Source organism: Myxocyprinus asiaticus, chromosome 33 (assembly GCF_019703515.2).
Source record: "Myxocyprinus asiaticus isolate MX2 ecotype Aquarium Trade chromosome 33, UBuf_Myxa_2, whole genome shotgun sequence".
In the NCBI taxonomy this organism is placed as follows: Eukaryota; Metazoa; Chordata; class Actinopteri; order Cypriniformes; family Catostomidae; genus Myxocyprinus; species Myxocyprinus asiaticus.
The window spans coordinates 40,980,361-41,008,112 of NC_059376.1; the positions used below are offsets into that span (position 1 = coordinate 40,980,361).

At 38.4% G+C, this 27,752-nt stretch overlaps 2 protein-coding genes across 2 annotated transcripts; both read right to left on the reverse strand.

Moving 5' to 3' along the window:
- Positions 1-252: 252 nt before the first annotated feature.
- On the reverse strand, positions 253-19,646 carry LOC127423753 (protein phosphatase PTC7 homolog). The gene is made up of 6 exons (XM_051668304.1): positions 19,116-19,646; positions 13,385-13,564; positions 9,326-9,524; positions 1,960-2,083; positions 1,756-1,885; positions 253-1,535 (listed from the first exon to the last, which is right to left on the reverse strand). The coding sequence occupies exons 1-6, from the start codon at positions 19,315-19,317 to the stop codon at positions 1,477-1,479; spliced, it is 894 nt and encodes a 297-aa protein (XP_051524264.1). The 5' UTR covers positions 19,318-19,646; the 3' UTR covers positions 253-1,476.
- LOC127424090 (myosin regulatory light chain 2, ventricular/cardiac muscle isoform-like) lies at positions 19,533-27,468 on the reverse strand. The gene is made up of 7 exons (XM_051668864.1): positions 27,386-27,468; positions 26,675-26,751; positions 26,468-26,572; positions 25,584-25,662; positions 25,331-25,379; positions 25,049-25,149; positions 19,533-19,692 (listed from the first exon to the last, which is right to left on the reverse strand). Exons 2-7 carry the CDS (start codon positions 26,736-26,738, stop codon positions 19,533-19,535), a joined length of 558 nt encoding a protein of 185 aa, XP_051524824.1. The 5' UTR covers positions 26,739-26,751; positions 27,386-27,468.
- Positions 27,469-27,752: the final 284 nt, after the last annotated feature.

The window sequence follows — 27,752 nt, forward strand, 5'->3', positions numbered from 1 at the left end:
TGAAAGCATTCACAGATGCTAGCATTAGCCTTGTGCGCAAACACCTTGAGGGATATTTAAAATGAATGTTTACCAAAAAAGACCAAGAAAAATTTGTTTTTAACACAGAATCCACACAATTATCAAATATACTCTCATATACATCTGATGTGTAATAGCATACACGTTTCAAATGCATACATGTCATAAATATACAGCCAGTTATCCAAAATATCTACACCTCATAAACATTCCTTTCTTTCTCACACATGCACGCACACATACACAAACATTTGTGAAACTCTTAACAGTGGTTTTGCGCGAGACTGCTCTTTTCTCTCAACACATCCCACGATCTCTTGCAGTCTCTAGCAATGCTGTAATTAAGTAAAAAAAAAAAAAGACAACTCAAATGGGGAGTAACACTGTTTTAAATGAATAAATAACAGAAAATGTTTTTAAAATGTCTCCCTAAGCAAACAGAGCATCTATAATGTGCCCCGGATCCCAAAATCTGTTTTGTTATGCAGTTTGTGCACTTCTATTTTATGCAATCCACCCATTTATTTGTACTGAAAAATTGTTCTCTTCAAGCTCCAAAAGCTTCTTTCATCAGTTCATCAATATCTTAGAGGAATGCATGTCTATGGTTGATTATTAACTTTTATATTTTGTTGTTGCTAAACATTCTAATCAATCTCGTACTGCAAAGTTACGAGATGTTTTCGACATACTCTCCAAAATACAAACTGTCCATTAGCTAGTTAAGTGTTTGTTGTAGTCATGTGTGCCTAATATCACCAGATCTCAGCTGTCTAGCAGATCAGGTGTTTTTTTAAATGGAAAGTAAACAGGCAAAACGTGCCATCGCAAGACACATGTAACTTGAGGGCATAGTTAAAACTCCCCAGAGCAAAGTGATCTAAAATTGGCATAATGCTGCAATCTTAATGATTCTTTCTGATGCCGAAATGTCCTTTTTTGGGATGCTTATCCCTTATCAGATTGTTATTCCTTCCTTTCTGGTTCACTTTCCCTCAATTTCTGGACCTTATTCTTTCTCCATTTTTGGCTTCATGTTGGGTATTCTCAACCACATCATTACCACTAACTCAATCATCTCTGGACGACAGGACTACTTTAGATTCTTACAGACATACTGGAGCAGATATCAACCAAACACTTGTTGCAGCCCTTGCACAGCACAACAAAAGTTGTGTGGTTCAACTTTAGCCACCAATGAGTGAGAAAAGTAGTAGTCCGTATCAAGATGTTCAAGTTGGACTTTTACTTTGTCATGAGCCCATTCACAAGAGTACATGACATCATTAGTACGGTCTAGTAAGACCAAAGAGCCCATGGAATAGATGTGGGGTCCAAGTCCCTGCCAGAGACAGAAAACTCATACAGCCCTCGATCCTGCCAGCAGGAAACAGCTGTCTGTCCAGTGACTTAGAGGAAGACAACAAGAGAAGCATTTTGTAGTCCTTGTAAGCGTTAGTCTGTGTACTCCGCTACAATTGACAGCAGAACAGTGATGTCATCTGGCTTTCCTCCTTTGGAAAGAAAACAAAAAGCATGTTGTCAAGCGAATGTTGAAACTACAGATTCACAGGGTATCTACAACACTGTGCCATTCAATATGTGCCAGTTAGCGGTGTAGAAACGCATTGAAGACCACTGGCATGAACAGATCTCTGAGAAAACTGTAAAGTTAATCAGAAAAAGCAACAGTTATGTTAAAATAATCATATATCTTGCATTAGTACGACTCACCTCTGACATTCAAACCATTATCACAGGCGAACTGTGCAAAAGGGGACATATAATTGGGGTCGTATGCTAGAATGTGGGCATGTTCAGCAATACTCTTGGCTGCTTTCTGGATGCTTTCATAGTTGGTATTCTGGGAACAGAACACAATTCACATTAGAGTCCCTAAAAACAGAACTCTGGAAGTGTTTGTGGAAATTCTCGTACCTTGAGCTTTTTAAGTTCTTGTAAGATCATGTAGTCGGGCATGTTGTCAAAGAGACCATCTGTAGCTGTGAGTATGATGTCACCCAACTGGACATCAAAGGACGAGCTATCGGAAGCCTCAGGGCTGTAGGGAGGGAAAGACAATGTGTATTTTAGAAATTATAGTTGAATAAATTCTGATAACTAAGGGTTTTTCAATCTAACTACAAAGAATTTCTGCTTTGTTGCTATTGTACTAAAAATTGCCATATTTTGCCTTCTGTTGAGTATAAGTCGCGGTTTATAGTCCAAAGTGACTTGTATACATAATTTATACGTAACTGATGTCAGCTGGTCAAACGCACGCGCACCAAAACAGATGAAAACATCAGTCATAGAGACGATAGAAAATAATCATTTATGCCACCAGTTTAAATATTTTGTCCATTATAACATTATTGTTGTAACAAACTCTAGACCACTGTCAAACGCAACTTCTTACATGTCCACAAAATTACGCTTCATCACACTCATAGTAAAAACTTTTAATCAGTGAACAGGACAATTAATACATTGCAAAGGGGGTTGCAAATATCAGAAATATCCACAGTCGCTAACGTTAATGAACGGAAAGAATACAACAGGCACACTATTTTACTCGCAGACTAAAAGCTGTTTATTTGTGCACAGCATAGGCTTACTTCTTTCATAAAACAAACAGAATATGAGAAACTGTTACACGGTTTAAAACAAGCCCAAAAACACAGTGATACGATGTGTAGATACTAAGGCACTGTAATCTTCACGGAGCACGTCTGACATCTGAACGGCTGAAGGGAAGTCAGGCGGCTGTTCCCGGGTGCTAGTTCCTGTGACCTATACACAGATGCAGCTAATATGTGTGTTTTTCTCTCAGCAACACAATTTTTACCTGGTGCGACTTATTTCCGGAAAATACGGTATTCACTCAATTAAACGTGATGTTTTTTCATTCTGAAACATAAAATTAGTACAAATAATAGTAATTTCTAGGGCTGTGATTCGATTAAAATTTTTAATTGAATGAATTACATGATATGCCGATTAATCACTGTGGTGGTAAGGGCATGGTTGAGCGCCGGCTTGTGAACGGAGAGTGAGATCAGGAGATGAGAACGGTAAGGATCATCACCTGGCAATGATTGTCTCTAACAGATGTTTGTCATTGCAGTGAGAGTTGGAGATGGATTAGGGAGTGAGAGAGATGCCAGTGAGGGAGAGAGATTTACCACATGCACCCAGAGACTGTGCTGAACTGTTTCAGCTGAAAAATGTTGAGGTCGCTGTGATGGGCGGGACTCATGGCAAGCCCCAAGAAGTGCGCAATTGGATGGGTGGAGGTACGGTATCTGGGGTTCCACTTGGATCACGGGCAGGTTTGACCCTAAATTGATAAGACCGCCTGCCCGAGACCCAAGACCAAAAAGGAGGTGAGACAGTTCCTGGGGCTGGCTGGCTATTATAAAAGGTTTGTGCCTAATTATTCGGACGTCACCAGTCCGCTGACCGATCTCACTAAAAACGGAGCCCCAGACCCAGTCCAGTGGTCGGAGCCATGCCAACAGGCTTTTATGCAGGTGAAATTATACAATGAATAATGATTAAATAATTATAAATATTATATACACTGGCAGCCAAAAGTTTGGAATAATGTACAGATTTTGCTGATTCGGAAGGAAATTGGTACTTTTCAGCAAAGTGGCATTCAACTGATCATAAAGTATAGTCAGGACATTACTGAGGTAAAAAACAGCACCATCACTATTTAAAAAAATTTTTTTTTGATCAAATCTAGACAGCAGCCATCACTCCAACACCTTATCCTTGAGTAATCATGCTAAGTTGCTAATTTTGTACTAGAAAATCACTTGCCATTATATCAAACACAGCTGAAAGATATTTGGTTCATTAAATGAAGCTTAACATTGTCTTTGTGTTTGTTTTTGAGTTGCCACAGTATGCAATAGACTGGCATGTCTTAAGGTCAATATTAGGTCAAAAATGGCAAAAAAGAAACAGCTTTCTCTAGAAACTCATCAGTCAATCATTGTTTTGAGGAATGAAGGCTATACAATGCTTGAAATTGCCAAAAAACTGAAGATTTCAAACAAAGGTGTACACTACAGTCTTCAAAGACAAAGGACAACTGACTCTAACAAGGACAGAAAGAGATGTGGAAGACCAGATGTACAACTAAACAAGAGGATAAGTACATCAGAGTCTCTAGTTTGAGAAATAGACGCCTCACATGTCCTCAGCTGACAGCTTCATTGAATTCTACCCGCTCAACAGCAGTTTCATGTACAACAGTAAAGAGAAGACTCAGGGATGCAGGCCTTATGGGAAGAATTGCAAAGAAAAAGCCACTTTTGAAACAGAAAAACAAAAAGAAAATGTTCGAGTGGGCAAAGAAACACAGACATTGGACAACAGATAATTGGAAAAGAGTGTTATGGATCTTAACCCCACTGAGCTTTTGTGGGATCAGCTAGACTGTAAGGTGTGTGAGAAGTGCCCAACAAGACAGCCACATCTATGGCAAGTGCTACAGGAAGTCTGGGGTGAAATGAGTATCTGGACAAACTGACAGCTAGAATGCCAAAGATCTGCAAAGCTGTCATTGCTGCACATGGAGGATTTTTTGATGAGAACTCTTTGAAGAAGTTTAAGAAGTTCTGAAATTTTTTTCAAATTGTAATATTAATTTCTCACATTATTAATGTCCTGACTATACATTGTGATTAGTTGAATGCCACTTTGGTGAATAAAAGTACCAATTTCTTTCTATAAGAGCAAAATCTGTACATTATTCCAAACTTTTGGCTGCCAGTATATATTATTAATATAATAAAGCATTACATTTTTGTGGCGGACGAGTAAACCACTGATAAGACAGTACTAAAAGTGACTTTAGAGGGCAATTTATTGTTTATTTATATTATTGAACATAAGCCTTTTATTGGCCTACAGTCCATAGCAATCCATTTTGCAACTGAATTCGTCAATCTATCCGAGATAGATGTATTATAAGGGCCTTTCTAATGATGTGTCAGTGCATCAGACGGACGCTTTTAGAGTATCTCACTTTGGGTACGTTTTCAGGTCGCTGTGTCAAGTTACAGTAAATATAATTTAAAACTTAGAAAAACACTTCTCAAGATCCCAGCATTCAAAATTGCACTCCGTCCAGCTGTTTTTGAATGCAAGATTGCGTTTTTATCTTGTCCTTTCGCTGTAGCATCAAACAAGCCAGAGTGTAGTTTTTTCTCTGTACAGCTGCGTGTTGCCTATACCAGGGGTTTTCAATCTTTTTAACCCAAGGACCCCCAAATATGATGATTCCATGCAGGGGACCCTCTTGCTTAAAATATAAAGGCAACTATGTAATTAATTGCCTTCTCAGACAAAACAGGGTAGTCTTTTCTCACAGACATCCAAAACCCTCATTTGTCAAATCAATCAGTTGCTCTTGGACTGCTAGATCGAGATGAGTGCCAACCCCTGGTGCAAATGGGTTTCTAACAAAGCCCAGGTGGGTGTTGTTCAAATCAGGGAAATATTGTTTAAAATAGCCCTGAAGATGTGACAGGTGAGATTGGATTATGGGCCTGATGTTGTCAGCAGTGGAGGAGATGCACTCCTTGTTAAAGAGAGGAAACATTTCTGTAACTCTCTCTTTCAGTTTGCTTTCCCACAGAGATATTTTTGCGTGAACGCGTGCACCTTATCTTGTGCATTCAGTATGTGAACATTGTGCCCTTGCATGCTCTGATTGAGGACACTGAGATGCTGGAAAAAATCTGCCATGTATGACAACTTCAGTATCCATGAGTCATCTTCAAAACAGTTGGCAAACTCTGACTTTTCACCAGAGAGCAACGATCTCAGCTCTTTGCACAGCGCATAAACGCGATTTAAAACAGCCCCGCAGGAAAGCCAGCATACCTCTGAGTGGAGCGGCAAGCTCTCATAATCAGCACCCATTTCTTTGCAGAGTAAACCGAATAGTCTGTGTTTCAAGGGGTGTGATTTTATATAGTTCACAGTTTTAACTACATCCCTCAGCACGTGATGCAAATCAATGCGTTTGGCCACAAGAGCCTCACGGTGAAGCATACAGTGTGTGGCAACAGCGTTGGAGGCTTTCTCTTTGATCAGAGTCACAACACCGCTGCGCTTACCGGTCATAGCAGCAGCACCTTCAGTACACACTCCAACACACCGAGACCAGTCTATTGAATTGACTGTCATGAATTGATCCATCATATTAAATATGTCCTGCCCTGTGGTTCTGCCTTCAAGGGGTCTACAAAAAAGAAGTTCTTCGATAAATTTGTCCTGCCCGAGGAAACGAATGTAGGCCATAAGCTGTGCTTGATTTGCAACATCAGTACTTTCATCCAACTGCAGTGCAAAATATTCACTGGCTTGCATTTGTTCTAAAAGCTGCGAAGCAATATCATTGGAAATGTCACCTATGCGCCTGCTCACTGTATTGTCCGACAAAGACACACAATCTAGTTTTCGTACCGCTTCCTCTCCAAATAACTCCCTGACAATATCTTTAGTAGCTGGTAATAATAATGCTTCGCTAATCGTGTGCAGCATCTTAGCACGCAAGATGTGGAGTGATGCCAAATATGATGCCTTTACACTCTTCTCAGGGACTGATGCTTGCTGCCGGAAAGTACTAGTCTGCCGGGCCAAACACAACTCCTGATGATTGAAATAGTCAGTGGACTTTCCTGCCTTATTGGGATGTTTCTGCTATAGATGGTGTTTGAGCTTGGATGGTTTCATGCACTCATTGGAGAGAATCTCTTGACAGAGAACACACTGGGGTCTCTCGACTCCCTGCTTTAACATATAAGTAAAACCAAACATAATGTAAGTTTTGTCATATTTTCTAGTTTTTTGTTTAGTGTTCGCCAAGTCAGATTGACACAAACTGCTTGCAGGAGCGGGATTATTCAAAAATCTTTCCATCATTTGTAGAGCATGTAATTAGCCGCTAATTGCTCCGTTCACCTTACTATAAGTGCAAAACGTAAATAGCGCAAAGTATTTTGGGATAAACACGTTACAAGGAACCACTCTTATAAATCACGAAACTATATGTAGATTTGGTTATTAACATCTTTATGTAAAAAATAATTTATTAGCAAGAGGGAGCTAGGGGGTCCGCAAAAAACTTGACAGAAAAAAAAATAAATAAATAAATAAAAATAAATAAAAATAAATAAATAATAATAAAAAATATATATATATATATATATATATATATATATATATATATATATATATATATTTAGTTTTTTTCTGTCAAGTTTTTCGCTGACCTCCTAGCGCTCTCTTGCGGCCCCGAGTTTGAAAACCCCTGACCAATACAGTGGAATTTTCGCTTACTGCCCCCTGCTGAAAACAGGTGGTACTTTAAACTTGTATTGCTCCGATGGTAGGAATATTCCTTTTTATGGTCTGGGGACCATATTTGTAAACACGTTATTTTTTATATAATCACACTGAATTAACGTGTTAAATCGACAGCCCTAGTACTTTATAGTAACAATAAACCCTAGGTGGACGTTCACACTGAACACGTTTTTGCACCTGTGTTTTTTGCGCTAGACGGACATCTTTAAGTCTCGCTGTTTTTTTGTCTCACCCATGAGCACTTTGTTTTTTAACACATTGTCGAGTTAACAAGAAATTCAATTTTAAAAACATGTCTACCTTTTTTCTTTTAGCACAAGAACACGTTGGGTCTGAATAGCCCCTAATACCTTTTCTACCCAATTTGGCATGCCCAATTCCCAATGCGCTCTAGGTCCTCGTGGTGGCGTAGTGACTCGCCTCAATCCGGGTGGCGGAGGACGAATCTCAGTTGCCTCCGCGTCTGAGACCGTCAATCCACGCATTTTATCACGTGGCTTGTTGAGCGCATTACCGCGGAGAACTAGCGCGTGGGAGGCTCACGCTATTCTCCGTGGCATCCACGCACAACTCACCACATGCCCCAACGAGAGCGAGAACCACATTATAGCGACCATGAGGAGGTTACCCCATGTGACTCTACCCTCCCTAGCAACCGGGCCAATTGGTTGCTTAGGAAGCCTGACTGGAGTCACTCAGTACGCCCTGGATTCGAACTTGTGACTCCAGGTGTGGTAGTCAGCGTCTTTACTTGCTGAGCTACCCAAGCCCCCAGCCCCTAATATATTAATTATTACACAAAACATTTACTTTGAATACAAGTAAACCTTCAACAGTTTAGTTAAAATGCAGTATTCTGGGTTTCACGGTTAAGATCTGACAATAACTAAACATTCAGTTTCCAAGTCTTAATGAGAATGAAGCCAGAATCTTTAGGCCATCTCAGGAGCAAAGTGATCCATCAAAACCATTAGCATAACAGCACATACACTTTTCAAGTTTAATTCTGTTTGGAGCTCTAATTTAAGCATTCATGTTTGCATACCATATTTAGGAGCATAAGATGAGAAAAAAAGAAGCAGTTTCAACCTAAGAAGCTTATATGGCTTGATCCTCATTACAGTATATCAGCTGTAAAGCATCACAACCTAGAAAATGTTGCGTTTAAACGTTTAAACTAACTTTTCAAGCCATGAAAATAAAAATAAAGCAAAAAGAGGCTCCATTTTATATAATGCTTACAACAATGCTCCTTAACCATGGAAAAATCACTGTAACACGTGGTTTTTTACTTTAAAATTAAAATCACAAATACAAAAGTACATTAGCCCAACTGTACACTGCCAAACAACTTGCTGCATTAATGCAGAAATCAAATAAATAGAATTTAAATAACTATAACATTTTATTGCACAAAACTATTGTAACAAAAAATGTCTTATGCTTAATTATAAATGATAATATTGCATACAGCATGCACTTTTAAGTCAGATAGTAATTGTCCTGAACTTTATAGCTGGTGGTGTGTTACACAAGTGGGGCTTTGATGGCTGTAGCAGTGGTGCTTTAAAGGGGATGAATTTATAGATGTAATCTTTGTAATTTTGCGTCCTTTTCCACTTTGCTGGAATTCACCAACACAGCACTCAGAATAGAAGAATGGAGATTGCTTAGTATACTAAACTTTGGAGAAGACACTGCTGTCTTCAAATACATCAGTCGGGTGACTAATTTCTCACCAGCAGGGACTGATAATCCAATTGAGTTAATAAGCAGGCTCTCAGTGTGAGGACTAATCATGCTATTGTACTCCCATCGAGAGGATTATGTCTCACTCACGTCTAAGTAGGGACATGATGGCGTTGCATAATCACAAAGTGAAAGAAAAATCACATAACGCAACAAACATTCTTACCTGTCACTGAGGACCGAGCCCTCTGCTTCTGGAGGGGCGATAGAGAGCTGGAAAGGGGTGTTGAAGTAGTGCTGTTGTTCGTCAGACCTGTGGACAACCTCTCCTCCGCGAACGACAAGGAAGCCTGAGTCTCCCAGGTTTGCTGTGTGTAGCTGATGACTCTGCCGGTCTAGTACCACGATACATGCTGTGCTGCTTCCTGAAGACAAGAAACTCAGAATCAGTCACGTTATAGTAATTCTATTGGATCTTAGATCAAAATGGAATAATACATCATTATATGTGTCATGCTGTCCTTTATGACAACATTTTTCCATGTTCCTCGGTTTGTTAAAAAATGTTATACACTTAAGGCCGATTTATGTATACTTCAGAGTCGAACCTATGCCGTAGGCTACACGTAGCTACAGTACGGTGGTAACTGCGTAGTGTATGCTGTAGCCTGACGTGCACCTCTTGAAAAATGTAACAGTGTCGTGTCGACCCAGACCACAACAGTTGTGATTGGCCCGCCTTGTAACCAGAGACTGTCCCTCAGGATGACAAAAAAGATCTTTGAGGTAGCGTTGCATTTTCTCCAAGATTATTTTAAGCTCTATGCATCATACTACATTGTATTTGGATAAGGGACTTTGATTTGGACTCTTACGATTTGGAATTGTTTTAATCAGGAGAATCTGGTGTTTTAATATTTGGTTTGTTTAACGGAGTTACAAGTGAAACGCGACAAAAAGACATCCGTTTACAACTCGTGAACTTTGTGCTTTTTTCTCTGGGATTTTACTCAATATAAATTTGTAATGTAATTGACATAATATTTGTTGTATTCTACTTCTGAACTTTCTGATCTGTATGATGTTTTGGCCATATGTTTGACAGTGGTGTTGAGTAAATAATCATATTTCATACGTTTTTTTTTATTTGACAGCAAATTAAAAGCATCTGTTAAGAATTGGTTATTTTGCCTATCTATATGCATGTGAAGTCCAGCTTTTAGGCTTTTAAACAACACCTATTTTGTGTTGATCAAGCAAGTAGTTATTAATTAATTTGAGGATTTGTTTTTCCCAGCACGGAGTGTCAAAAGTATGCCAAAACATTTATTTATAATTTTTTAAGCAACTCAATAGCAAGGATACAGTATAAAGCTGATTTATTTTCTCTCTGCATTGCAGACAACATGTCAAGTAAATAACATGTTCACATACTTTGATAAACTCCTTTTTAAAGCTATACAAATTTAATAAATATACTTTTGAATCCACAATTTGCTTTGTTTTTGTTTAAATATGAAATAAATAATTCATTCAGAAATGAAGGCATTTTCTCTCAATATACTAGCACTTGACTGTGTGCTCACAGAATGACGCAGATGCACCAAAGCTGAACTGTAAATGCAAACTACAGAGTGGGCCATTACGCGGAGCCTATGCCGTAGCTTCATCGCAAAAGTATAAATCGGCCTTTACAATCGTAGTCTATGGGGGAAGGCATTCAAAAAGGTTTAAAAAGCAGAAATAAGCAGCTCTTATTATTGGTAAAGTGCTTATTAATTTTTCTGTACACAAAATGTATTGATTTATTATTTGATCTGTCAAGTTGTCTAATCCTTTTAGTGATGGGACTACTTTTCTAAGCGGATGAACTTCTGGTTATGCGTTACCAACAGACAAATCGTAAACCGTTTTTTTTGTTATCTTTGCATCTCTCATGTGCAAGCAACAGGGTTTACCGGCTTTACTTGGTAATGACAGGAGTTGCATTGGATATAACTTTGCACAAAAAGGTTAGCAATTCTATGATACCAGTCTGATGTCAACATGTATAATGTTTAGGTCTTATGGCTATATTTTGAAAAAGTGATTATTTTACCATAATAATGTAAAAAAAAATCCCAGTTGCCTCTGCGTCTGAGACTGCCGACACGTGCATCTTATCACATGGCTTGTTGAGTGCGTTGCCACAGAGACATAGCGTGTGTGGAGGCTTCACGCCATCCACGCTCAACTTACCACACATCCCACTGAGAATGAACCACATTATAGCACCCACGAGGAGGTTACCCCATGTGACTCTACCCTCCCTAGCAACTGGGCCAATTTGGTTGCTTAGGAAGCCTGGTTGTAGTCACTCAGCACACCCTGGGATTCGAACTACCGAACTAGTGAACTCCAGGGGTGGTAGCCAGCATATTTTACCACTGAGCTACCCAGGCCCCATATTTTTGCTTGTTTTTAAAAACTGAGGAACAAAGCAAAATTACTCCCAGTGATAAGTGATAACATGTCACCTAACTTGTATTGAATCCAGAACATTCCTTCAAAAAGCCAAACCACTACAACTGTCGTTTAGTATTGAATTTGTACAAACTTTGTACAAAAATCCAAACTTGTGGCCCAGTACACTCTGTTTGTGACTCATCCAACCCACAGCATGTTCAGTACTCTGTACAATGACTCATTTCTATCCATGACATTTCAGTTACAGCTTTGATCTCATCCTGGGAAAAATGAGCAAGAGCCCTTCCCAAAAACCATTTCCCTCCCAAGTCAGGAAAAATAAAACCTCTACTCTTGAATGACATGGATTGTCCTGGAACATAATGTTTATTCAATAATTTTATGGCTTATCATCAGTGTGTCTTGTCCCACATGTTGATGCATGCAGCAAGAAAGAAAGCTACTACAACTCACAATAGGGCTGTCAATTGAGCAGAGAAACTAAAATCGAATTTTAAAATCAGCTGATTTTTAAATTGACGTTGTTTCCTTAGTCCACAAGAGAGCGCAATAAATACATAAATCATACATCACCATAATATTATTGCAAAGAACATTCATGGCTGTTAAAAAAAAGAGCAATTCATTTCAATAAGCAGTCCACATGGTGTTACACTTGCACTGATGCCACAGTATACTACCTTAGACTCAAGCTATAATAACAGCGAAATACCATGTTGTTTTTTATTCAGTACAGTTGTATGTAGCGTAGCAATATTCACAGATAGCAGTGGTATTCGGCTGAACTTGGTGGTGAAGCGGCTCAGATTATTAGCCCAGGCCAGGGACTGTTCAATCAGACAGAACACAACAGACTGCACCAAACACGAGAATCTCAAAACGCATTTCCAAGCTGAACTCCTTTCCAGACAAAGCGTTTAAAAACTACAGAGCTCCGGCTGAAGAGAGCGAGACTTCAAGCACAACATTCGGTAGGTGTGTGACACTCTTGGCCAAAATCAAGTTGTTCTGAACCGGCTAGTGAGATGCCGACCTCAATATACTGCAATGAGAATTATTTTAGACCCATTTGGTGACTGTGCTGGCCGGTGTGACGTTACAGAAGTAGAAACCATTCCAAAAAGTGAAAGACCTGCCGCTCGTTGTGTGTCGTGACTGGTTAGGACAAAAACATGGAAAAGATACCTTTTATCGCGTGTCGCATCTGGTTAGGACACGGTGTCAGACAGACACACCTTTAGTAGAAATGTTAGCCTGAAGCTGAAGTTACAACACAGTCTGCGGAGAGTCCATTTCTAACATGTGCCTAATTTAAACCAAGCACACAACCCAGTCTTTCAGCAGCCCTGGTTCCGGAAGTATTTTTCCCCACCCATGTTTTACTTTGGTTTTTCAAAAACTTCTTAAATAAAGAGTTATAAGCATTGAATGAAACTAATTGTCTCCTATGAATCAATTAATTAAAAACAAACAAACATCTGAAAATCCAAGAAAGACAAACACACTGTGTACTTAATGCCTCACATAAAACATTGCAAAAATATGATAAGAAGTTAAATACAAAATAGTCGAACTTATACAAAGGTGAAAACATGGTGCTGCAAAGTTTATTGACAGTGCTGCAATTCCCATTTGCTTTCTATACAACAATTCATGGAGCCTTAAAAAAAGACTATGATAATCTAATGTATTGGCAGTTTTGATTAGATAGTATTTCAATGTATTAAATATTCTATATATTTTTTATTTATTTTTTTGCTGCCATTTGCTGTTACATTTAACTTCACTTAATCCATAAACTGGGACTGAATGTGCTTACCTAACAGTGGTACTTTGTTCTGAAGTAGCTCATAGTAGCTGGTGGTGAGGATTCCCACTGGGTTGCTCGGCACAAATCGTCCTTCTTTGACCAGTCGTTCACACGTCCTCATTAGAGTTCCAGAGAACTGAGAAGGGTCGACTCCATAGTCACGCCAACCACCCACTCCATCAGCCACACCTATAGGTGTTAAAGAAACATACAGCATGATGAGGGCCAATACCTGTACAGATGTCTTTTTTAAAATACATTCTGTCCTAATAGAGCCCTAAATCCCTATTTCTTAAAGTGAATATTATCAGAGTAGTTTTCACAAGTTTTTGCGAGAAATAAACATACACATTTGACACAAGAAAAATAGAACAGTTAGTCACAATGATCTCAAAGCACAACATTAGAAAAGGGCAAATCGGAGAAACACTGGCAAAACACTGAAACTGTAAAGATGATCAAGATGTGACTCCATGTGTACCCTTTTCTGCAGTGGAAACAATGGACTCTATCCTCGGTTTACCCATAAACAGGAAACAGATTTTGAAAGCATAGTACAAAGTGGTTGCTTCCCCAGTTACAATGTATAATGCATATTATGGAATATTTGGAGAACACACTTGAAAAGTTTACTCGTGATGTTTGTTCATAATATGTTATAGGCTTACACCATTATTTGTTAATTTTGTGACCCTGCTTGATGTAACAAATGTGTAATTTATAGTTCAATTATTGGTTCAATATCTGTTGCACAATTTAAACGGTCTACTCACCATCTGTTTGTTAGTTTGCAACAAGTCAGACATTGTTATTCTTTTTATACTGGATCAATAATTAATGTTTCATTAGTATTATTTTTTGTTATTTACATTTGCAGTCACACATGAACCAAACCTCCCTGTAGTCCCTAAATGCAGAGAATGTTCAGAATAGATGTTACATTTTCGGACTGCTGTTCGTTCTTCTGTTCAACCCGATGCATAGCACATTTATTTCGTTAGTAAATATAAAAACCTGGTGTATTTGTGTTAATTTTCCTGTATAGTGCAAATTGTCCCTCCATTTACATTTGTGTCTTCAGCATATTTTGGAAAATAATTCAGAACCGTTCAAAAATAATTACATTGAATTTTATGACAATATTAAGCCTTATTGCTTAATATACATTAACAGGCTTACCTACACCATTGATAAAATTGTCATTAATTTGTTTAGTTACATCATTATATAGTAACACAGGACTTAAAAAGAATTTAAAGATCGAAAGAAATTAATGTGCTTCAGTTCTTGCACACCCAGTTTTCCCTTGGCACACTCAGAGCCTTGTTTCTGGCTATTCCACGGCTTGTAACATTATCCAAATCAGTCCAACAGACAGGGATTTTCCACCACAGCCCTCCCAGCTTCCTTTGTGACAAACAATGAGCAGCAACCCTTGATTGTGACCATACAAGGCAAGTATCTTGTATTCTCTTAAAGCAATACTGGGATTTCTAGAGTTAGATTTGTTGATTTAAGTTAAGTTGCTTAGAAGCCTCAGTACCTGCTTCTTACAGTCAATACAAAGACAACAGGAGATCCCAGCCCATATGTTTTAGCTGTCCAATTGGATTTATGTCTCAGGTCAATTTGACCTCTGCAAGACACATTGAATTGCTGTCCAAGTAGGTCTCGTCCATCAGGTCTAAGGACAGACGTCTTTAGACCTGGTAATATTTTTTCATTTGAATTAGTGCAAGTACAACTTATGTGCAAGTTAAATGGTGGACCAAAAAGGTACAAGGACTAGTCAACAACATCTAAAGAGTAAACTTTTAAGTATGACTAATAACAAACTATTTAGAGCTGTTTGTGTCAGAAAATATAGTTTCCTTATAAGAACAATTTAGTCTCACAAAAAGCATGAACTAAGAGGTTTGATCTCTCTTAGGATCTGCATTGTTACACATGATCAAGACTAGAGAAAAAGGATGGTGAAACCTTGTTCCGTGGTCTTAAATGTTCAGCTTTTTTCCGATACCAGTGTTGTTTTTTTTGCATAATCAGTTTAGAATATCTTTACCTTATTGTGTGGAACTAATTGGGAGTACTCTTTTATATGTAAAGAAACACAAACCTCTAACTACGCATTATTTCTATATAAATGTATAGCTTATTAAGAAACACTTTATTATTAACAAGTATACTGGATAATGTAGCAGCACAATTAACGGTAATTCCAATCTAACTGTTCAGTAGAAAAAAAGGCAGTTTTTTTGTTTTTGTTTTCTGCAAAAAACATTCAACTTGTATCTGGACTTTAAAGGATTCAGATCTCTTTTTTTTTTCAGTTTAGTTGTAAGATATCAGCTCACTTTTCATTCACAGTTATTTTTTGGAACCCAATAAACTTAAATATTGTTTTAATTTGTAAACAAATAATAATAATAATAAATAAATAATAATTATTATTGACTTTTAGAATTTTAAATACAACAGTAATATAATTCAATCATGCACCTTTGACTTTATAACCCTCAGGCTTTTATTTTGACATTCTGAACTCTCCAGGAAGTCCTGTATGTGTCTGTTTGTAAGCAAGTTCACAGTAGTTTAATTCGCTTCTTATTCAAATTCTGGAAAATGCACCTCCGTTGCCATTCTAAATACATATTATAAGTGAACCGAACTATTGAGCATCTACATCTGAGGTGTTGTTTGTGAGTAGCGCTCAAATGCTGCGCAACGCGTCAAGGCTAAAATTAGCTGCGAGTATGTGTGTGTGAACAGAGCAGCGCCATTCAATAGCGCCATGCACATGCATACTATACATTTACTTACTAAACACAGCCTTTTGTGATTCACAGAGCTATCGCACATCTTCAAGTGGCTTTGAATAAAATGCACGAGTCATATGAACTACTTCAATGGTGTTTTTATGGTTCTTTTATGTCATTTTTGGAGCTTGACAGGAACGAATATGACTAATGGGGCTTTTCCACTGCACGGCTCAACTCGACTCTGCTCACTTTTTGGGGGTTTTCCACTGTGGATAGTACCTGGTACCTTGTACTTTTTTTAGTATCACCCCGGTCGAGGTTCCAAGCGAGCCGAGCCGATACTAAATGTGATGTCAAAACCCTGCAGATCACTGATTGGTCAGAGAGAATCGTCACAACCAGCATCACTGGACTGAGACCCTAAACACATTGCTGTAAGCTGGATGGCAGGTTAGCTTACCCTCATGTGTCGTCTTTGAGCTAACACAGTGATGACACAGAACTCTCCTGTTTTTTTTTTTTAGCTGTATTTTGTCTTGCTGCCGTCAGCCTCTTTTGAAACAAAGTTTGTCGTCTTGCTGTGAAAAACAGCCACATGCCGAGAATCAAGAACACCATTCCTTCGATATCCTCCATTGCTCCTTTGTTGTGTGTTTGTGTCGCTTTTAAGATGATGTCATGGCAGTAGAGGCGGTGCAACTATGACGATCAGCCTATAATTGAACCACCCACGTTGAGGCTGCACTAAACTGCAGTGGAAAAGCAAGCTCAGAAAAGTAACGCGAGCAGAGTCGATTCGAGTCGGACCGTAACGTGCAGTGGAAAATTGCCATAACACACAGTATCAGATTTGGATCAGGCTCGTCGGACCGATACCCGATCCATCTAAAAACGTCAGTATCGGAGCCGATACCAATCCAGGTATCAGATCGGTGCATCCCTAGTCAAGACTGCAGGTACGCCAATCTAGCACCCATACTCTCTGCTTGCACAGTCATGCACTTGTAATCCGGGCAGTATGTGGTTTGAAGTTGTCCTGCTGGAAAATGCAGGGACGTCCCTGAAAAAGACGGTGCTGGATGGCAATATATGTTGCTCCAAAATTTGTACATATCTGTCTGCATTAATGTTGCCCTCACAGATGTGCGAGTTACCCATGCCATGGGCACTGACACACCACTGTCCCATACAGACACTGGCTTTTGGGCCTGATGCTAATAAGAGCTTGGATGGTCCTTTTCCTCTTTGGCCCGGAGAACACGACGGCTGTGTTTTTCAAAAACTATTTGAAAAGTGGACTCATCAGAACAAAAAACACAGTTCCACTGTTCTACTTTCCATCTAAGATGAGACCGAGACCAGAGAAGTCGGCAGCGCTTCTAGACAGTGTTGATATATGGCTTCTCCTTTGCATAGTAAAGTCTTAACTTGCATCTGTGGATGCAGCGGCGAGTGGTGGTTGACTAACAAAGGTTACTAAAGTAATCCCAAGCCCATGTTCATGATATCCATTACAGATGAATGATGTTTTTTAAGACAGTGACGTCTGAGAGATCAGAGATCACGAGCATTCGTCTTGCCCTTTACGCACCGAGATTTGACCAGATTCCTTGAATCTTTTAACTATATTGTGCACTGTAGAGGGTGAAATGCCCCAAATCTTTCCAATTTGTTTTGGGGAACATTGTTCTCAAAGTGCTGGATTATTTGCTGAAGCATCTGATGGAAAATTGACAAGTCTCGAATGATTCTTGCTCTTTAAGGACTAGGCTGTTTTTGGAGGCTTCTTATATACTATGACACAATTACCACACCTGTTTAACAATTTCCTGTTTCACATCGCCTTGTTATTTTAACTTGCCAAATTGTTATTAGTCTTAAACTGCCCCTGTCTCAACTTTTTTGGAGTGTGTTGCAACTGTCTGATTTGAAATTACTGTACATTAAAAAAACAATGAAATTCACAAGGTAAAACATTATATAATGTGTAGTTGTAGTGTTTTCAATATAGCAAAGGGTGAATATAATTTACAAATCACACCTTTTAGTTTTTATCAGCATTTTTCATACGGTCCCAACTTTTTCAGAATTGGGGTTGTACATCAAAACTAATATGCACTCTTTATAACCATAACAGTATTTCTTAGGTAGAAGTGATTCTGATATTTACTGCAGTACATGCTATTGGTTGTGGAATAGTATTAAAAGCTAAATGTAGCAGCAATATTAACTGAGCTACTGTCACTATAGTCTACATTCACGTTTAATTGTACAGTAAATATTAGCCTTTGTTAAATATTACTTTTATGCTGAATTATTAGATTTTTGGACCTTCAAAGTTTTGGTCACCATTCACTTGCATTGTATGGACCTACAGAGCTGAAATATTCTTCTAAAAATCTTAATTTGTGTTCAGCAGAAAGAAAGAAAGCCATACACATCTGGGACGTCATGAGGGTGAGTAAATGATGAGAGAATTATCCTTTTAAAAGACAGACCCTCTTCCTGATTTTCAAGACAAATACTATTATTCAAGCCATGTAAACATTAGAAGCTTACAGTTAAAACATTCTCCCACTCATTTTATAGTCGGTATTTGTTTGTTGACAGCTGGCTAGCGATTCTTGCCCCACGTGCGTCGTTGTCAATAACGCCACTGACGTCCAAATGCAAAAAAATGTAACATTGAGAATAATGTTGATTCAAAATGCGACGCGTTACATCAGAAGCGGCATCGGCCTGTTTGATGCATCACTATCCTCGTTACATAATGTTACAAAACACCACAACCGACCAATAAAGATAAGTGCCTGCTTTTGACAACGATTTGCGACGGTTGTGACGTCACAAGCAATTCTACCACGAAACGCTACTCGACAAAACCCGTCCTTAAAGGAATTTCCAGGCAATTTACCATCGGATATAACACTAAAGGCCTTTAATTATTCGATATTGCCTTCGCATGGAGGTTGATCACTTACCTAACACATCAGCAGACCTGTGTCGGGCAATGAAGCAGGCATCATCTCCATAACACATCCCTTTCTTCAAGATCCCCCTGCGAAAATCCTTCCCGAAGCCGCAGCTGGCGGACACTAGGCTGTAATCGCGGGTGTCGGTTTGAGAGAGTCCGCCGATGACCGCTCGGGCCACCAGTCTACCGTATGAGAGAACGGACAACATTACCCCCGGACTCGGCTGGAGGGGGTTGTTAGGGCAACAACAGCAGATCCACGGTTCTAGCTGACGTCTGAAGATATTTCAATGCCACTACAATGTAACAACAACAATGTTACAATATTACAACAATGTATCAAATCACTGTCTTCACGTATCAATCACTGGCTTTATATAACCGAACGCTGATCAATCGCATTCAGCTCTACATAGCGAATCGATTAGGTGTGATTCAGAATATCCAGGTAGATCCGGTTTCTATAAAACTTTCTTCTCGCATAGAGCACCATCGTTGTGCGCGCTCGCGTATCGCTGCGGTTCATGAACTGCTGAAGTCTTGTGACTGCTCTGACGTCACACGCCGTTACGCAACCTATGTACCTTTAAAGGGGAACAAGTTGACTGTGACGTCAAATCCAAAGGCCACAGAGTTCATTAATACAATTTGATATGCAGATATGATTCTTTACGTGTTTTAGGTTAGTGATTTTACGTTTTGTTAACACTTTTGTTTTAACTTCATTAATTACTAACAAAAATTAACTAGCAAACAATGTACAATGCTTATAAAATTCAAAAGAGATTATTACAATTTTTATATATAAATGATATATATATATATATATATATATATATATATATATATATATATATATATATATATATATATATATCATGTTATCTATATGTGTGTGTGTATACTGTATATATATATATATATATATATATATATATATATATATATATATATATATATATATATATATATATATATATATATACACTATATTGCCCAAAGTATTCGCTCATCTGCCTTTAGACGCATATGAACTTAAGTGACATCCCATTCTTAATCCATAGGGTTTAATATGATGTCGGCCCACCCTTTGCAGCTATAACAGCTTCAACTCTTCTGGGAAGGCTTTCCACAAGGTTTAGGAGTGTGTTTATGGGAATCTTTGACCATTCTTCCAGAAGCGCATTTGTGAGGTCAGACACTGATGTTGGACGAGAAGGCCTGGCTCGCAGTCTTCGCTCTAATTCATCCCAAAGGTGCTCTATTGGGTTGAGGTCAGGACTCTGTGCAGGCCAGTCAAGTTCTTCCACACCAAACTCGCTCATCCATGTCTTTATGGACCTTGCTTTGTGCACTGGTGTGCAGTCATGTTGGAACAGGAAGGGGCCATCCCCAAACTGTTCCCACAAAGTTGGGAGCATGGAATTGTCCAAAATCTCTTGGTATGCTGAAGCATTCAGAGTTCCTTTCACTGGAACTAAGGGGCCAAGCCCAGCTCCTGAAAAACAACCCCACACCATAATCCACCCTCCACCAAACTTCACAGTTGGCACAATGCAGTCAGACAAGTACCGTTCTCCTGGCAACCACCAAACCCAGACTCGTCCATCAGATTGCCAGATGGAGAAGCGTGATTCGTCACTCCAGAGAACGCGTCTCCACTGCTCTAGAGTCCAGTGGCGGCGTGCTTTACACCACTGCATCCGACGCTTTGCATTGCACTTGGTGATGTATGGCTTGGATGCAGCTGCTCGGCCATGGAAACCCATTCCATGAAGCTCTCTACACACTGTTCTTGAGCTAATCTGAAGGCCACATGAACTTTGGAGGTCTGTAGCGATTGACTCTGCAGAAAGTTGGCGACCTCTGCGCACTATGCGCCTCAGCATCCGCTGACCCCGCTCTGTCATTTTACGTGGCCTACCACTTCGTGGCTGAGTTGCTGTCATTCCCAATCGCTTCCACTTTGTTATAATACCACTGACAGTTGACTGTGGAATATTTAGTAGCGAGGAAATTTCACGACTGGACTTGTTGTACAGGTGGCATCCTATCACAGTACCACGCTGGAATTCACTGAGCTCCTGAGAGTGGCCCGTTCTTTCACAAATGTTTGTAGAAGCAGTCTGCATGCCTAGGTGCTTCATTTTATACACCTGTGGCCATGGAAGTGATTGGAACACCTGAATTCAATTATTTGGATGGGTGAGCGAATACTTTTGGCAATATAGTGTAGATATACCGATCAGCCACAACATTAAAACCACCTGCCTAATATTGTGTAGGTCCCCCTCATGCCACCAAAACAGTGCCAACTCGCATCTCAGAACAGCATTCAGAGATGATATTCTTCTCACCACAATTGTACAGAGTGGTTATCTGAGTTACCGTAGACTTTGTCAGTTCAAACCAGTCTGGCCATTCTCTGTTGACCTCTCTCATCAACAAGACATTTCCGTCCACAGAACTGCCGCTCACTGGATGTTTTTTGTTTTTGGCACCATTCTGAGTCAATTCTAGAGACTGTTGTGTGGGAAAATCCCAGGAGATCAACAGTTACAGAAATACTCAAACCAGCCTGTCTGGCACCAACAATCATACCACGGTCCAAATCACTGAGATCACACTTTTTCCCCATCCTGATGGTTGATGTGAACATTAACTGAAGCTCCTGACCCGTATCTGCATGATTTTATGCACTGCACTGCTGCCACACGATTGGCTGATTAGATAATCGCATGGATGATTGTTGGTGCCAGACGGGCTGGTTTGAGTATTGCGGGTTGGCGCTGTTTTGGCGGCATGAGGGGGACCTACACAATATTAGGCAGGTGGTTTTAATGTTGTTGCTGATCGGTGTATACATGCAACATTAGTTATTTGTGTTCTGGGTGAACAGCCATATCTAAAATCAATGTCATATATATATAATATTACAATTGATTATTTAAATGCACACGATAGCCTATGCAATGTAATATATATGATTTAAATTATCCAAATTTAATAAAATGTCTAATTATAGGATGCCAGTTCGCTGTTATGCATTATGTAAATAATACTTGTTAATGAAGTTATTGTAAAATTTCACCAAATTTTAGAATTTGTTTTTAAATACAAATACATTCCAGTTCTGTTTAGTCAGGCAATGTTAGGTATTGCAAGATCCTAACCCTAACTCTGTTTAAAATACATGTCTTATATTGTGTATTAGGATAGTATTTGCAATTCAGGGGCCTTTAAGGAGTAACAATATATTTTCAAAATTTGCCTTTTTGTGGGGAATAATGTGGCAACAGGTTTGCTCTGGAACAGCTTGTGGTTTCAGTCACACCTGGACAAAATACCAGGACATGAACTTACAAACATCTGGTGAAAGTCCAGTCTTCTTACCATGAGCTAGAGCTGGTTTGTAGCTTTCAGAACTGAACTACACATTAATTTCAAATCTGTGAACTAGCTAACTTGACAAAAACAGGTCTTCATGTTGGATCCAACTGATTTTTTGCAATGTAAAATTTTGTATCGTACGATTACTTACCTCCACCAATTCTGAACTGTCAATGATAGTGGAATGGTATGAAACTGTCTCACTCTTATCATTTCTAAATAGTTTTATCTCCACCTAGTGATTATACTGGTGCAGTACAGTTTTAAATCGTGGCCAAAAATAATAAATACATAAATATATGAGGTAGGAAAAACAAATAGAAAATAAATAAATAAAGAACGAAATAATGAATATGATATATAATAAATGGTTTTGGAAATGAAAAAAAATCATAATGTCATTTTTTAATGCTTTTATGATTTTATTGTTATTTATTCATGTAATTATTTCTGTATTTTTCATTTCATTTATTTATTTACCTATTTATTTCTGTATTTTCTCCTGTATTTCTTAGCATGAGCTATGATATGACAGAACCAACTACCACCCAAGGATTCATGGACAAACAGTTCTTTGAAATATAAAACACATTTAGTTTCTTTTCATTTATTTGAGTTTGTCATGTGCCACTGCAAATCTCACTGCCCAGGTAATACACACCCATTCTTTCCATGATATGATGCAATTGTTCTAATCTGGGCTCGAATCCTGTGCCTGAATGTTTAAGCCAAACCTCCTCATTATCATATATGATGAACAAATAAATGAGGAAATAAAAAAATACAACAATAAAGAAATACAAATACAGAAGTAAATGAATGAGGAAATAAATAAATGGAAAAATACAGAAATAAATGGATAAGAAAATAAATAAATAAATAAATGTGGAAATACATACTGTGCATTTAAATAATAAATAGTGAAAAAATAGATGAATGCGTAAATAAGTGTAACAAATATTTACAGAAATAAAGGAGTAAATTAAAAATGATAACTTTTGGGAAAAAAGAAACATTTTCCCTACTGCTTCATTTATTTATTTATGTATTTAATTAATGTTTTTAAATCATTTTATTTACCCTTGATATAAGAAATTTCAAATATGTTTCATATGTAGTTTATTGGAGCACTCTACTGAGTCAGTAATGGCAAGCTTCATTATCTGTGTGTATCTTAGTCTTTATTTTTACATTCTGTCTTTATCCATGTAGCTAAGTTACAAAAAAGCACTTGTGTCAAAGCCCCGATGCACTGTTAACATAAAGCACTTTCTGAGTACAGATTATAATCACCTTCAAGATTGCCTGCTGCTTTTTCCTCAAAGGATTGTGAACTCTTGGAGTCAGTATGAAGTGGATGATTCAGGTTTATGAATGATTCATTGTTCAGACTAAGATGACTCACCTCGGCAGAATGAATCTTTTGTGTAAAAACTGCCTTGACGGCATTTTAGGTTCAGTGTTGTAAAGTATGCAACAATAAGGGCGGAAGACAAGCATGATTATATCCAATGTGGGTGAAACAGATTTAATGAGTGTCTTATTTGACTGGAATTTATCAGTCACATGTTCATTTTAGTCATCTGCCATACACAACTCACAGATTAGAGTGCAAAAAAGGCTTCTGACAACTGGCATTAGTCACAGTACTCAGGCAGTAGATGGCAGTAAAGACTTAAGTTACACTAACCAGAAAGTATCTAAATACTTTTTGTCTTTATTTTGAACAGTATATATATATTATATTTATCATTTCTAACCTAACAGACTTATTTTCGTGAAATGTTTTGCTTGACAAGTGTGCTGTTTTGTTCTCTAAAGGCATTTACACATTTTTAAGAGTGACTTTGCTTGTTGGGGCCACTGTAATTTCAGTTCAAATTATGCTTGGCAAGTAACAGCAAAATTATCAGGAACGACGAGACTTTACTGCATGCATGTTTTATTAGGCATTTTATATCAGTTGCTTTCATCATCAAACTCTTAATCTGACAATAAAAACCTCAAAACCAACCCTAATATTAAAGGTATATTGTTTAAATCAGGTTCAGAATCTAAAGGGAGCTTGGGGCAAAAGTGCCCCTGAAATTTAAAATAAGGAGCCCCAGTTTCTGTTTATTTTTATTTATAACATTTGATATAGTTCTTAATATTCTATTCTAAGCCTAGTTATAAACATTGACAAAAATATGATTTGATGTTGATTTAATCTTATGGGTAGGAGGAAAGATATTCTCAGTCTAATTATTCAGATTGAGAACTGAAGATAATGAATTGATGAGTATCTGAATAAACGAATGACAGTATACATTTTAAAATGTTTAGAAAAACAAATCCCCTCATCAGTGTAAAACAGCCCTGAAAATCAAACCCACGGGGGCAATTATTGCCCGTTTATTGAAAAGTTAATTTCTGACACTGATTTATATGTTTGATTCTGTGTTAGGAATAAAAGACCATAATGCACAAAACCATATTTGTTGTATCACATATGCAGAACTACGTCTGAGAAAACCATATAGTGTAAATTGATGTTTGTGGATGGCAGACTCTTGTTCTTTCTCCTCTCCATGTGTGAAAATGTAGACCTGGTTCTTATAGTCCAGATTACCTGCAGCATCTGAAGCGAAAGCACTAAACATCTGCTCCATCTGAGAAATGTGTACCCACTTTTTCTTTATGTGTAGATAGACTCATTCTGTTCACATACAACATAATCGTAATGGTGACATCGTAATTGAAATGATACATTCGTACTACATGATGAATCCTATCAAGGACACAGAAACGCACATGATATAACATAAACTGAATAACTTAGAAACGCCAAACCTCCTCTGGGGAAAATCTGTCTGCTTGCGTTGTTAGCATCCGTTTCAGACTGCGGGGAGAGAAAAACTTCTGTTTAACCTTCTGAAATATTTGAAACATTCCTGGCAAAGACACACTTCTGTGGTATTTTATTTATTTTTACTTTAATAGCCTATAAGGTCTTGGGTTACAATGGAATAGTCTATTCAGAGAAAACAAAGACAGGTTCATTCGCTTTTTGTTAAATGGATTATTTTGATTTAATTGCACTCACAAATCCTTCTTTAAAGTCCCCTTTCCTTTTGGATCGAACACTTTAAAGGCATTCAGGATGGTTTCCTCTGCATCTGCACCTGAGGTTTCAAAGAGAACAGGGTTCCTACTGCAATTTCTACCTTAATTTGGGCCATTTTCATATAGGCTCATACACAATTTTCTTTTAAAACACTTGTGATTCCCAATAGGGTAAAATAACATTATTCCAGTACAATACAACTAGACTTTCTTTTACAGCTTATCCAATATCCAGTATGATTCTAAGAATAAAATCAAATTTAAAGTGGCGCTTACCCATGCAGAACACACTACCACAATTCTAGAGTGGTGTGAGTGGTTGCAAGGGTGTTCTGGTTGGTTGTTAGGTGGTTGCTAGGGTGTTCTGGGTGGGTGGTTACTCACTGGCCCAAATCAAAGGTGCCCCCTACCCAGTCCTCTAAGATATGTTGGTCCCTGGTACTATGGCTTAGGTCGTAAATCAGATCAATTAGAAAAAGTAATAACATACCTCTTCTCAAAAAGCTCCATAATTTGAGGTATGTCCATAGAAACAAACAGTGCAGGACGAGTTACAGCTCGTTTAAAGTTTAAAGGAATTTTCCCGGTTCAGCTCAATCAACAGCATTTGTGGCATAATGTTAATACCAGAAAAATAATTTTGATTCATCCCTCGTTTATTAAAACAAAACTAGGGGTTTGGGGTTTGTTCAAATCCCTAACCCTAAGTGTGAGCAATAGTAACAATGATGCATGCCTTAGCAAACACATAACATCCTGCTGGATAAATTGATATTCCTACAGGTCTTTTTGGGCTTTTCTTTTGCTTGAATGCACCTCTTGTAGTAGCCTGTTTATTTCTTCCAGGTTTACTTTGCCATTTACCTTTAAGCTTCTCTCCAAACATGGTGAGGAAGACAGTGAAGTTATTGGGTCCTGGTGTTTCCTTCAGCATCTCATCAATCTCCTCTTGCTTGACGTTCAGACGGCCTGTGGAGGCAGATAGGTCAGAGGTCACAGCTGCTGTCAGTAAGATAGTTTAACCACCATGCAAAAGTACAGCGACACATCACAGGAATTATTACAGCCCACCTGAAGCTGTAAAAGTATCCCTCTGGTCATTCTTGTCAATGAATCTGTCTCTGATTTGACCCATAATAGTGAAAGCCAGCAACGGATGAAAAGAGAGGAAACAGTGTACAGTATGTGGACTGGTGAACTTTATGGTTTTCCTTAAATGGTTTGGACAGTCATATGGGTTTGGAATGACATTTGCGGGTGAACTATTTCTTAATTAGCATACAAAGTGTCAGATCTCCCCAAACTCCTCGCCACGGTACTTTTTGTAAGTGGCTTGTTTTGCAAAGCAACCTTCTTTTTGTATATTTATAGTTCTGATAATTCTGCTTTACTTTGTGTCTGTTTGTGATACATGCGAGAGAGAGAGATGATTGTATTTGTCTGCACGTTCTCTTCACTGCCATCTTGGATCAGTGTCATACTTATCCTGTTTGTCATGATCTTTTTACAGCTGCTTTGAGACCAGAGAGCACGTCTGTCCTGCTGCATTTTCCGTGCAAATTTCAGCGGCTTGACAGCAGGTTTGAGTATGTGTGTGCAGGTTTGAGTACTGTGCTAATCGTTACTGACAGATTGTGAATTATTCACCAGCAATGATGAACACTGACATATTGAAGTCACATGCAGGAATCTCACTGTAGTAGATGCTCAACATCACAGTGAAACTGGTGATAACGAAAATTGTCATAGCAATTATAGTCAAACAAATGCTTGGTTTGTACCTCTTTGAACTCCTGGATTTGTGCTTGCTCGAATATGGAGAAGACATTGGAATTGATTCGCTCTGCTCGCTTCTTCGCTTTTTTGGGTGCCTTTATAAAAACATTTTACCAAAACACTTGTGACTGGTTAAAGCTGATGTATGTAACTTTTTTAGTGTTAAAATACTTTCTTTTATCCCAGCATAATATGCAGAGACAACTACTAGTAAGCCATTCATAGGTACATTTTCTGAAAACGGAAAAAAACTCTGTCTCTGTGGCACTATAAAGATTCCTCTGTTTGTTTTGAGAGACCCACCCCAACAACGTTACTCAACCAACGGTGTTAGCTGGGGCGGGACTATCTGACTCTTTGAACAATAGCAGAC

What these genes read in the sequence shown, in the direction of transcription:
- LOC127423753 (XM_051668304.1), bottom strand. Translation starts at nt 19,317, where the DNA reads ATGTTGTCCGTTCTCTCATACGGTAGACTGGTGGCCCGAGCGGTCATC. An exon ending in GGCTCGGTCCTCAGTGACAG is followed by an intron (nt 2,084 to 9,325) that starts GTAAGAATGTTT and finishes CCCTCCCTACAG; the next exon opens with CCCTGAGGCTTCCGATAGCT. An exon ending in TAATGGTTTGAATGTCAGAG is followed by an intron (nt 1,536 to 1,755) that starts GTGAGTCGTACT and finishes TTCTTTCCAAAG; the next exon opens with GAGGAAAGCCAGATGACATC.
- LOC127424090 (XM_051668864.1), bottom strand. Translation starts at nt 26,738, where the DNA reads ATGGGTCAAATCAGAGACAGATTCATTGACAAGAATGACCAGAGGGAT. An exon ending in GGGACTTTAAAGAAGGATTT is followed by an intron (nt 25,380 to 25,583) that starts GTGAGTGCAATT and finishes CTCTCCCCGCAG; the next exon opens with TCTGAAACGGATGCTAACAA. An exon ending in GGAGAGGAGAAAGAACAAGA is followed by an intron (nt 19,693 to 25,048) that starts GTCTGCCATCCA and finishes TCCCCTTTAAAG; the next exon opens with GTACATAGGTTGCGTAACGG.